The sequence below is a fragment of the Hylaeus anthracinus genome, unplaced genomic scaffold, assembly GCF_026225885.1.
Source record: "Hylaeus anthracinus isolate JK02 unplaced genomic scaffold, UHH_iyHylAnth1.0_haploid 12001, whole genome shotgun sequence".
NCBI lineage: Eukaryota > Metazoa > Arthropoda > Insecta > Hymenoptera > Colletidae > Hylaeus > Hylaeus anthracinus.
In genome coordinates this window covers 12,161,684-12,174,802 of record NW_026534348.1, presented here as the reverse complement: position 1 = coordinate 12,174,802, position 13,119 = coordinate 12,161,684, and the positions used below count along the sequence as shown (strand labels likewise).

The following is a 13,119-nucleotide window of genomic DNA, read 5'->3' as shown; positions in this document are numbered from 1 at the left end:
ACCAAGGGAAAGAAGAATCGAACCCCTAAAAAGCCGGAATTTCGTCGAATCATCGCCTCGCCCTCAACGAGTGGGAAAATTTCCGTCGTCTTCGAATCCGCGGTATAATTATCCTCCCAGGAACCGTAACGGCCCGTTAATCTACTTTCCGTGAAGTTCGTCGCGACGACAGCGACGACAAAAAGTCAACGCTAATCTCGTTTCGACGTGGACGTCCCGGTAATTCCTACCGACGGTTAAACGCGAATAAACTCCCCATAGATTAGCAACAATAGCGAGGGGGATGGTTTGGTAACGAAACGTCACGACATTTCGTTTCTATCTCGTCCTGGCGAGGGACGCTTCTTGCGTTTCGACGAGCGGAAAGCTCGGAAGGCAGTTTCGATGCTACCTCTTTACTGTTTTTTTACGAGAAAACGGAGAAACAGGGGCGAGTGTCTGCGGCTTTGTTCGACTCGTCTTCCCGCATCGCGGTTCCACGTAATACAGTTTTACGGCCACGGTTCCCTCCGTCTCTCGGAATTTCTTCGAGATGCTCGTTTGTTTTTCCAGCGTGGATAAAGAGGGAACGGAGACGAGGAGGAGGTACACGACGTGGTTACACGATTCGATTATTCGCGAGGCGAATTCGCTATCGTTCGCGTCCGATCGCGATACATAATTCAATGATACACGAGTACGAGAGGGTTGAACAGGGCGGTGTACGGAATTCGCTGCGAAAGAGGTCGGGGAAGCTGTACTGCTTACCGGGAAGGCGGCTTCATCGCTAAGTTTAATTCGGTTCGTTTTCAGAAATTCATAAGATTATTTCAGGGTGACTCGTTTTAATCCACGAATGGACGTGCCTTCTGGGAGTAGTTTAAATTGAAACGGATGAATATTGTATAGGTCTGCAGGGAGTTGTCGCCGGTATCGTACGGGAGAATAGATGGATGAAGGTGTCACGGGCGAGATCGGGTTTCATTTATTTCTAAATAATATTATTTGCTATGGCGTGGAGGGTGGTATTGGGAGGGCTATCGTGGATCTTTGTTTTTGGTACTAGTTCGAATTTTCCATACACTCCGTGTAGTATAGAATACAGTTACTATAATAAATAAATGCTGTATTCAAATACGAAAAACAAAGAAAAATCTACCACGCTATTAAATAAACATACTTGAAAATTTCATCAGAATAATTATTATTCTGTTACAATATAATACAATAATTTTATATTATATTATTATAATATTATTATGTTAATATCCCTACTTAATTTTGTACGTACAAACAAATAGCTTGTATTAATGACAGCAATATATATTTTTATTTTTATCGACTCTTTCATACCTACACAACGTTAACAAACCACTTGTTTATTCGTCGAATAATTTCAGACTTCGTTACCCATAAATTACCCCTCCATCATTTTTCAAATATCTCGTATTCATAGAGATGAAATATCGTGTTCAGCGATTATCCAATCGATAAGCGAAAATGTAGACCGTTAACTCACCGAAGAGGATCAAGTTCGTCGTTAGTGGATCCTTGAAGGATCTTCGTCGACGTTCCTCGACGACGTCATTAAGATATATCGCTCGCGGAATAGATAAAGTCGAAGAAAGTCCCGACATAAATTATATCAGTTTACTGGGACAGGCGCATTAACTGCGGTCATTCCATTTTTACTGGCATGCATCGAGTCGCCGAGGAACACAGATTCCGCGACCAGATCGCTCGTGGAACGTCGCCAAATCTCGATCCATCGAATGGCTACGCTGCCAATGGTCGTGTCACAAGGGAGAAAGATGGATCGGTTCCGAATTGAAGCTCTCTTTAATGTTAATAGTTGCGACTTTTGTTGAAATAAAATTAATAAGACGGATGTTTTAGGAGGCAATTCTTCACAGAATTTATCAGGAAAGGAAGACTCTAGTTGCATGGAAAATAATTCCAGTACTTATTCAGCTTTAAAATTAGAGTAAAACGTTAAATAACATGTTCTTTTAATATGGTAAGATAATATATTTTAATAGATTTCCATGATCCATTAAAAGCTCAATGGAATGTTCTAGTGTTCATCTAGAATTTGTTCTATCCAATTTTTAATTTTTAAAAATTCGCCAGTAAAGAGTTAATTTAATTTAGATTCTTTTAGTGGACATTCTTCCAAGTCTAATCGAGTTTTTCTAACCGTATACAGAGAACAGCATCCGTAAATTTGTTTAATAAATGGCGGGCATGATTCGATAATTAGTCCATCGGCGATTATGCCACGCGAAAATAATTATCGCGTCCCCGTGACGTTGTCGTTGCCAAGCGATTATTAATCGCTCGATAATTCGCGTTCCAACGTGTCCACATCGCGTCACATCGACGACAATTATTCTTGAGCTTTTCAATCGAGCAATTACTTTTTTTTTTGCGCAGCGGTTTTGCGTTGAGCCGAGCGAGTCCGACGTATGAATAATTATCACCGTCGAAGGAAATTAACGATGTTTAGTTTCAATTAGTCACCCATTGCGTTTTTTACCATCGTAGATTGGTCACACAATGTAAAATGAAATATTACCTGACTTCTCAGAATCGGAAGCTTGCAATTAGCAAACACGAGTTTTCTTTGTCCGCGTTCGTATTACGTTACAGTCATATCAAATTATTTAAGACAAATTCAAAACAAGCATTGTAAAATAGAGAAGTAAATAAAACTTAAATTCTCGTTTATCAAGGTACTCCGATTCTAGAACCTGCGTGTAATGCAGGAAACGTTGAGAACAGGAAGGATACATCACTGCTGAAAACAACGAGCGACAGATAATAACTTCGGGAAAGTTTGTTCGTAGCGAGCACGGAACATTGACGAAAGTAAGACACCGTGCAAACTGACACAGGAAATCTGCAGCGCGGAAATGCATGTTTATTTTCCATGTCGCGGAAACTTCGAAAATAGTTCGCTCAAGGCGCAAACCTCGGGAATACCCGAGAGCTGCAAAACCGACGAGAGGACGAGAATATTCTAAGGGTATTCAGGTATTTTTACACTGTTTACAGGTAAGGTAACGTAATTTCGGATGAGGTTCAATAAATTATTTCAATCGACTTAAGCACTCAAACAAAAAAATGCAACACAAAAGTACATAATTTTCCCTTTTATCCTTATTTTATTGAAGACGTTAGGAGTTTCATTTTCAAAACTACGTGTTAAAAGTTGGAACAAAAATAAACCAAAGCTCAGCGAATAGTATAATCACATCACACCAAAACAGTGTCGAACGCGAGCCATTTCTCGTCTCCCTTGACAGTATTAAAATTACGGGAATGGCGTGACTGCAACTTTAGCAAATCGTTTGCAGCAAGTAGATCGTCCCAGCTGTGACCGAACGGTCACAGTTGCGCGATTAAACTTTAACGAGTGTTACAGTAACACCGAAACTGTTCCCTGTCTAATCTAAATGGGTATGACGCGCGATGGAGATTATTATAACTCGGAGATCAGACATTCCTGAATCTACTTTTTATTAAACAATAATAATAAAATTATACTCGTCGCATCATCAAATTAAAATTAAATACAATATTTCAATTTACGATGAGAATGCCAGTAAAAGCTTATCAAAACCTTCTTAGAATCTACCTGTCGTGGTCAGATAGGGACAGTAAATTGTAACTAAATATTCAAGATTTTCCAAAAAAAAAAAAGTAAAAGCAATAATTGCTCATTTATGGTACTCCTATTTCAAACATTCGAAGATTCACGACTGTACGAATAAATAACTCGTTGTTCATCCCTGGAATTACGTAAACGGATAGTGAAACTCCAGCGAAATGTTCAGGGGCGAGTAGAATGCGACCGCAATGGTCAGACGACAGCGGTTGGCGTTGTTTGCGCGTTGTTTACGCGTGGGAAACTTGAAAGCGCTTTTCCCCCGGTTAGGAACGTTCGCCTCGGAACGAGACCGTCCCGTTAAAAGTTTGAAAAGTGTAGGTATCAAGCGACACGCGGCCGTTTAATTGCGGAACGAACAAACATGAATGGCTTAACACTCACCCCGCTTGGAGGCGTGAAAACTGTCCTGCGGTTTTATCTGCTCAATCTGGGCGCTGAGACGGGACTTGGGCAGGATGTCCCGGTTGGCGTTGATCTTTTCCGCTGCATAACGAAAGGCCACTTCCTGCTTGTCGTCCGACGGATGAAATAGCCCACCTGGGAAATCACACATCCATATTAAAGCGCTACTTCGACGAGAACGTGCCGCGTTTCTTATTTGCCCTCGGCTCGCCTCCTTAATATTACTTATCCGTCCGCACTTCGTCCGAGTTCTCGGCTTTTGGGAAACCAGGGAACTTTCAAACTACCTATCTCCGTGGACTCGGACGTTTTGAATATCAAAGAACCGATTTTTGAAGCGGAAGAGATGTAAGAAAATTAAATTAATTTTGTTACAACAAAATTCGACTCCCAAAAAATTGAACAATCATTCAAACATACACACAGTGTGTTGAAACAAAAATAAAATAGAATAAGAAAGTTTTATTACAATTAAACGGTGAAATCTTGCCCCGGTAATAAGGAATTCATCGCCTCGTGAGAAGTGTGACGAGTGTGAGTCACCAATGGGACAATAGATAAATGGTTCTCAAGGCATTAATATGCAACGAACGTAAGGGAGAAGAGTAAAAGCGGAGCTCACGAAAAAATTAAAACTTTGGCAATATTATATAGCCGCAATAAAACGACCGATGGAGAAGTTAAGAATTTAAGAACACGCTGATACGTCGCTCGGAAATTATGATTCGTTTTAGAACTCACCGAAGGAGCCGGGCGAACCTCGGTTATTTAATAACACGCCGATATTTATGTTCCCCCGAGAACATGTATTCAGGGATGAATAATTCAAGACCCGCTAAATATAGAGGGTTGAAACGTCGAATTTAATGACATTTGCGGTGAAATAAAATTTCCTTTCTTATACTTTTGTTATAATTAATACTATTGCTTTTAAGAAGGAAGTGTATTCTTTGGACTTTTAGGACAGTATATGTTTACAAGCCTCTCGGAAGTCGAACTGATTGATCTGGTTCAAAGTGGTAAAAATGATGTTATAAATAGCGTGTTAATATCATTTATAAATTTACAGAATGTTTACAAAAAGTGGAATTGATCGGTTCGGTTCCAAATAGAGTCATGTATAACATGTGTCATTCCAGAAGGTTCATCGTGTACTCCTCCTCGATGTTTAGTATAATCCAAAAGTTATCCAAGAACCTCGCAAAAATCTTTGCCGCGTCGATAGCTGCGTAAACTTCGAAGATACTCGATCGCTCTAAGAGGCATCGATTAGAATCAGGCGTCCCTCAAATCCGATGCCGGAAGAAACTGGCGCCATAAATTGATTTTAATCTCGCGCGCGTCATAAAGTAATTGGGCGAACAGCTGCGCCAGCTTCGCTGCACAATTTATAGAATTTACGTCGATAGATTTACGTTTCTCGTTAAGGTCGAACATCGATTAACTTTCGGTTCTGTACACTTTGTTCCCCTTCCTTATTATGATTATCTTATTGGTTCTGGATACTATTGCATCTACGGATCACCTTGTCGTATACATTAGTAAGGCTTATCGAGCAGATCCTGCATTAGGCGTGACGCTGGTAATCGCGTGTTGAACAGATTCCAGTTACTCGATAGTTTATTAGTACATAATTAGCTTAACAGATTGTTCCACCGATTAATAGTATCACGGCTAAGACAGGATCTGCTAGATAAGCTTTACTGATGAGACCAACGGGTAGATCCGAGATGAAATGCGGTGATATTGCTGTATATGCCAATTGGAAATCGCAATCTATTGATGCTATCGAATTATGCGCTGATTGCAAGAGGATGATGGAGATTGTCCTTCATGGAATATGTTTGTTAGAAAGAGTAAACGAAGGTAAGAACGAAAAAGGATCGAAAATGTAGAGCAACATGTTTTTACATGAATCTCGTTTTGGAGGAAATCGATTTTGAAGATTCTTAGGGGATATGTAGCATTCAGTAGACTCAGCCACCTTGTCGGACCATTATTCACTGTTTCTACTTGTGTCAGAGTGTGAAATAATTGCTGCTGGTAGTGTTCATTTCCCTTCCGTATTTCTAACATATAACTACTTAAAAGCACGTAGATTCGGTGATGATACAACACCAGAGCATTGACAAACACCAACACCAGTTGAAAAAGCGAGTAATAGTCAGACAGAGAAAAGAAGCAAGTATTCTCTAAATCGTATTTCTAAATTCCTAAAACCATGCAAATTAAACAAGTATTTCGTGAAGAATTATACGTAGCAATTCACAATATCAGTTATAAATGATCCATTATTTATGTTTTTCAGATACAGACCGTCAAAGAAAAAAATGTTTCCACCACAAAAAAAGCAGTTAATCGCAGGCGCTATCGAGTCGCAGCCGGTCATAAATCGACCTCGATATCGACTCGATGAGTAAAAACGTTGGGCACACGATGTACATTGTGTTCGTAACTTTATTTCGTCGGTCGATCAGCTTTCGAGGGCGCAAGCGCCTCCCTTCAAGCCTCCTCCTACCACCGCCTTTTTTTCCTTTCTATATCTCCTCGTCGTTTCACCGAATTAATAGGGTTTGAATATTCATTGTTGTTAATGAATTATTTCGTGCCGAGCGGCTTCGCCGGACGATTCTCGACAGCTAAACAAAAACGGCAAATTGATACCGCTTCGATACGTCGGGATGTATGTCCGGCTATCGTCGCGCACAAAACATCGGTTTAATTACTGACGCGAGAAATTTCCGGCGAATTGTACCGAATAACAGCGGCACAAGGCTGCACGAACGACGCCTACCTTTAATTTTGGTGGCGCAGTCAGTAGGAAACGTTGGGAGATTATTGACAATTGATACAAAACCGTCGTTTCACTCTCGGTATCACCGTGACACTGTTCGAGCGATGTACAGTGAAAAAGAATAGCGTTTTTTTCAGGCAGAATGACGCTACTGGCGTACAGGTACTCGCAAAAGTATCCATTGTAGTTGTATATATGACATACTTCTGGTATTTAAACAATTTTAAGAATTGCTAATGCAAATTTAGTTCATTTTAATCGATATTTATTAATATTCTTCGGTAATGCAAAGGAAATGTTTCTTTTGTTATGAAAAAATTGATAATTGACATAAACATACATAAAGATACAAACATAAATTATTAATATTTCTTTGGTCAGCAGGGATTTGACAATTGATATTTTCTCTATTAAGTATGGGTTTTAACTATTCCTTATTTGGTGTTTAATTTTTCAGGCCAGATTTCCAAAAAATACACGTTCAGAAATACTTTTTAGTACTCGAAAGTGTTTGATTTCCATCTGCATGGAAACCCCGTGTCTGATTTACTATGTTGAGCTGCAAATAAACGTTATTTACACCTGAGGCGACCGTGACGCATCGCTTTGACAAGATGTTTAAGCATATACTACATTGCCAGCATACCCTAAATTCCAAGAACGGACGTACTGCTTGTGACCACGCTTGTCTGACTAAGCATGGCTGTTACTACTTGCGCGACGACGCTGCACTTACACGTGCCATTTTGAGCGGTGTTCACACTAGTGGCGTTGGAATTACAATAGTAATCCTTTCAATGATTCTGTCAATTATTAAGACTTTATATTTTAGTAATTGAATTACAACTACACAAGCATATGTGGTTGAAAAAATTCCGTCTCTGATCTTCTTCCGTAGAAACTATCCCTTAAATTTTTTTATTATTTTCAAAGTAAACTTAATAATTGTAATTAAAATCCAATGTTTTATTATCATTTTCCAACAGTAGAACCTTCTTCACATGTGTATTATCATTAATTTAAAGAATAGAAGTGCTTTCCTATTGAAAAAACTAGAATTTCCAGAATTAATCGAAACATTTCGATACAAAATGAAATGTACCTTCATCTATATATATTCACCAATAATTTAAAAAATTGAGTTGAACAGCAAGCAACATTAATAACCAGTCTTTATGTCGTCCTTCAGCTTTATATCGAAGCAATTCCAGACGTGAAGCGTAATAGAAAAATAATTACTCCAAAATATTTCCAATCTGCTCTCGCAAAATATATTAACATTTTAATACGAGGAGAATTGTCCCGCGCGATATTCAATACAGACTTCCGCGATTTACGCCTGATAAAATAATAATTCGCGATGGAACGAAGAATCGTGTAAATTCTATTAGATATTGAAAGCACGGGGGTGCACGAGGCGACGGCGTTATCGCAAACGATAAAAACTCGACGAGCAAGGAATTCCATTCACATCATGAAAGGCCACGCTCAGTTTCAATAATATCCAATGAGCGCTCATCGACTTAATTCCGTTTAATGATATTATTCTGTTATCACTGCTTATCAAGCTCTGCCCTATTCAGGAGATTACGTAATTCCCCTTATAGCTCTCTCCCCCCCAAACGCGTATAATCGGTGTCTCTAAGGCTGTGATTACAGTGCGAACGATTTCGAGAGAATTAGTACGGAAGGAAATTGAAATGTTTACATTGGGAACGAAGTAGAACTAAAAATGAAGAGTATCCACCATATTTGAGTAAAGGAAACGTTTCGATATTCCGACATCCTATTTTAATGAAATTTTTGCTAGAAGTAGTTCCGACAAAAATATTCGAGGCATATTTTTTTTAACGGCAAACGTCCAATATTGGCAGAGAAAAAATACCCCTCAAATTGGAGATGAAATTTCCTGCTAGTTAGTTATTTCCTGCTATATCTCGATAACTACCACATGTGGGAAAAATGTTTCAGTATAACAATTCCGTATTTTTAAACGACGAATGTAAGCACGATCGAAGCAAACCGGTTTTCGAAATGTTTCGTTTGCGTAACTGGTATATTGAGTACTGATACAATTTTATAGTGATATATTGAATGCAATACAGTGGAAGTTAATGAAATTCTCCATTATGTGAAAAATCAATTGAAAATAATATTCTGGTTCTGAACGTATAGCGTTGATTGCACTGCTATATTTAATTCGTCGAATGAATAGAAAACGTATGCTGAAAATTTTTAGTAATAAAAGGAATCATACGTATTTTTATTTAAGTTTGTTTAAGTCTACTGTACCAGCACGTATGTGATGATATGATAGATAAGCATATTTATCGGTGTTAATTATAGTATTTTCTGATAGAGTTTTTCTTCCAGACCTATCTTGCTATCGAATCACCAACATTTGTTATCTGGCACAATGCCGGTATAGTATCGCTTGTGGGTCGATGGATCGAAATATCACCTATGCCTTCGCGCGAGTTAGCGATTACTATGGCGATCAGATTGATGATATTTGGTTCCAACGTACCACAGTATCGGCCAAATATATCAGGTCAAACGGTCCAAACGCTGTTCGTTTACTGTTGAGCGATCCAAATTTTTGTTACAATTTCACAAAACTGCGGAAACGACTTTTTTCTTCCACTCTCGCCGGTATTCGTCATTCTATTGATATCCTAACAGCAATTCGAAACACCGCAAACAATCTGTGGATATATAAATATACGTTTCGAAGAGGAATAAATACAAAAACTTGGTACGAAATCGAAATACGTTTTATAGGAATGTCAATCTAGCTAGACAATTTTTTTTCGTTATATTTCATATGATATAAAAAATCGACGAAACTTTGAGTGAAACCTTTTTTCAGTTTCTCTTACGGGTTCGCGGATGACTACTGTATAATCTATTAAAGACTAACTATGCTATTTTAATAGCTAAATTCTTTTATGGACCATAATAACAACGATCTAGATCACATGCTCTTCAATTTAACTCTGTTAATTACTTTCAATACTCGATAAAAATAACTACTCTGAAGTTATCTCTGTTAATTTAAAACTATACTCCAAATTTAACTATATTACACTCTTTTGGTAATCTAATTGGGATTTCCTATCGCTATTCCAACCACGCTTAGATCCCATATCCATCGAAGGACATATCGATCAGAATTTCATGGCTACGTCGTCATTTACCAGGACCAACGAGGGTAAGGAACCGGGTGCGGGGAAGAGGCGGGCGCCCTTTAAACCGTGGAAAAGATACTGGAAAGATACTCACCTATCCTAATGATATCAGGAAGAGCCGCGGCGTGGGCGGCGAGGAGCGCCAGCAGGAGCCACCTCGCAGCCATTTCCGGTTCCGGTCCGCCCCACCGTCTCTCCCCCCTTCGCCACCGCCGCCACAGCCGCCCCCCGCGGGAGCCTGTGCCGCCCTTCAGCCGTAGGGACTCACACCGCTGGAAAACAAGATGGAACGGTGAGTTCATTAAAATGCAACGCGCAAACCGTCGCGTACAACCTGAATATAACCGCCGTCTAAACCAAGAGGCTTGCGTCTCTAACGTTGACACTGTAACGACTGGCTTGTGACGGATTAGATGTCTACACGGTGGTAGACGCGTCATTGTACACGAGTGGTATGGTGAGGTGATGAGAAAAACTTTTCAACGGCATTGTAAATTTTGCTGTGATATTAATATTTCGCGAATTATTTTCTCGATTAATCCTTTATCAACCGTTACGCGGTTGTTGTTTGCCCTTCCCCTTCTTTACATCGACAGACACAAGCGAGCCGCGACCCTCGACACAGGTATACGAACGGTGCGGTTTCATTCTTCGACGATCCTTCGGTCGGTATGGATCTGGCGATCGCGCGTCCGCGACTCAGTGGGTTCAGTTTCAGGGTCGCGTCGCGTCGCGATCTCAATTTAACTTCACCCTCTTAGTTTGAATAATTGTTTGGCAGAGTCAGACATAAACTTTGGAAATCGAAGGAAATTTTGTTTTCCTTTGATTTTTCATAGTTACGTACTTAGTATTAAGCTCGTTGATTCTATGTATAGTATGCATGTATCTATGTATACTCTATGTAGAGGGAGATCGAAGGAACTTTGATTCCTTCTATCTCCGGGTCTCCAGTCGCAGCAACCTCCACGTGGTGAGACCTGGTAATCGGTATTATTCGCGACGAAGGATTGTTCGTCACGAATAATACCGAGAGCTAATGGCTGCGAACTTGGAATAAGATCTTCAGATATAAAAAGTGTAAAGTGTAAAGTGTACAGTGTAAAGTGAGATTAGTGAAATGAAAGAAATGGAAATTAAGCATAGAGAAATATGAGAAAGTACGTAGTTTCATTTGTGAGTGACTTGATGACTCTAATATCCAGGGATTATAATCACCCCTTAAAGTAGGGTGTAGTTCTGACGTTGGCACCATAATAACGATATCGTGACGGATTAGAAGTTGTGCTTCGACGCGTCATCGACTGGAAAGGGGGCAAGAAGATAATGAGGTAACGCTCGAGACTGCTCCGCGACACGGGGAGCAATTTTCCATGGAATGTTTCCATCCATTCTGGGCTCGTTTTAAATCCCACCGAGTCACTGCCCGATAGAGTGCTAGTGTCGAAAGCGGCTACTGTTGTACCGAGATTGCTTCGTCGAGTTTCCACGTGAGACGTTGCCATTATTGGTCGGTTTTGCCGCGAAGGAATTGCGCGAGAAACGACGGAAGGGAACAGGGTATCGCTTTTCTGTTAAAATAACGTGACAGTGTGAGTCTTTAGAGCACGACGTGGTTCCTGAGAAAACGTTTACCGCGATGGTTGGTTGTTGATGGACTGGTACCTAGCTCTTCAAACAGTGGTGACAATATCAAATTAAGAAATTCGTAGTTCTCTTCAATGTTTTTATGAAATACATGTTGGGTTGTAGTGAAGTTTTGTATAGTATACGGATAGTTTGAAGAAATTCTTGAAATTTAGAACGAGAAAAGAAACGGTGTGAATGAAATTTATATACATATTTGTAGATACAGTGAAATCGGTCGTAATTAATTTATTGACATGAATAGCTAGATATTGATATTTAGTTGCTGACAATAGTGATGAATCACCTTTTTTGCATCTAGACTGAAAATAATATTGATTTGTCCAGAAAGTTCGTGCCAATTTTTTCGAGAAATTCGAAGACACATTTGTATTTTGATATATTAAACAACATAGCTACCATTTTGTTCCACAACCTTTCCACCTTTTAAGAAATGTATGCATGTTATTTGTTTTTAAGCAATTCGATCTATTCGGACAAAATAGAAAGTAAACAAATATAACATAACGTAATAGAATTGCTTATAATTATTTGCACTTTCCGTCCACCACAAGCAAGTATCCAAACTCCATAAACGTAGGCATATACAGAAAATATCCACATTACATACACTGTGTCGTCCTCGAAAAAAAAACCACCAACTATTATTATTTTTTTTCCCCGCCACTCAGAGGTTGCAGTTCCCCCTTAAACAGCGCATGTTGAATGTTTCAGTGAGTTCCAGCGCGGAAAAACGTATTTTCATCGTCGCGTATGATAGAGTCTGGTTAGAAAAAGGTGTCACGTAGCGGCAGCTAGACACGACGATGCCGTGGAATAAGTAAGACAGGGTGAAATAAAACTGACGGAAATAAAAGCACCTGACGCGCGCTTTTCCAGCGCCGTGGAGTAGCTCGAGGGCGTTTTCACGCGCAAACTGCAAACACACGGTTACAATGTCAGTGAGTGTATAATTCTCGGGTTCCCAGCCAGCGAGAGAACGGGTGGCAGCAAGGGTAACTTGTTGGCGATCGCGGGGACCGAACAGAACGAAATCGGTGAATGCGACCGGAACCAACGACGCCAGGAATTTTATGCGGGCACCGACGGACGAGAAAAAAATTTTCATTAATTCGGCTCCAGTAGACAAGTTTCCATTCCAGCCGCTGGAATCTCGATGATTTTTCCGTTCGCGCAACCTACGATTCCACGGCCATCTCTCGCTCGACATTTCCCGCCAGAATAAAGGGACGTTTAACCTGGATTGGAAGCGAATATTCTTTGAATATCGTGCACACTGTGTAGATATCGTCCGTGATAAATAAAAGATAAATTCGAGGGAACTTCGAAACAACTAGCGAGACAATTATTATTGGGTCTTGGCAATGATGTGTATCAAGGAGAGAAATTATTATATATATATATATATATATATATATATATATATATATATATATATA

The 13,119-nt window shown here is 39.7% G+C and overlaps 1 protein-coding gene across 6 annotated transcripts in view; it reads right to left on the bottom strand.

The window, feature by feature from the left end:
* Positions 1–13,119, bottom strand: part of LOC128890965 (glutamate receptor ionotropic, kainate 2) — a 276,750-nt gene that overhangs the window by 167,305 nt on the left and 96,326 nt on the right. For all 6 annotated transcript variants that reach the window (XM_054150023.1, XM_054150025.1, XM_054150022.1 and 3 more), the window contains exons 2-3: positions 10,128–10,305; positions 4,031–4,186 (exon numbers count right to left, since the gene is read on the bottom strand). In XM_054150023.1, the coding sequence (XP_054005998.1) occupies positions 4,031–4,186; positions 10,128–10,200 (229 nt within the window). In that variant the 5' untranslated portion in view covers positions 10,201–10,305. The remainder of the gene's footprint in view (positions 1–4,030; positions 4,187–10,127; positions 10,306–13,119) is intronic.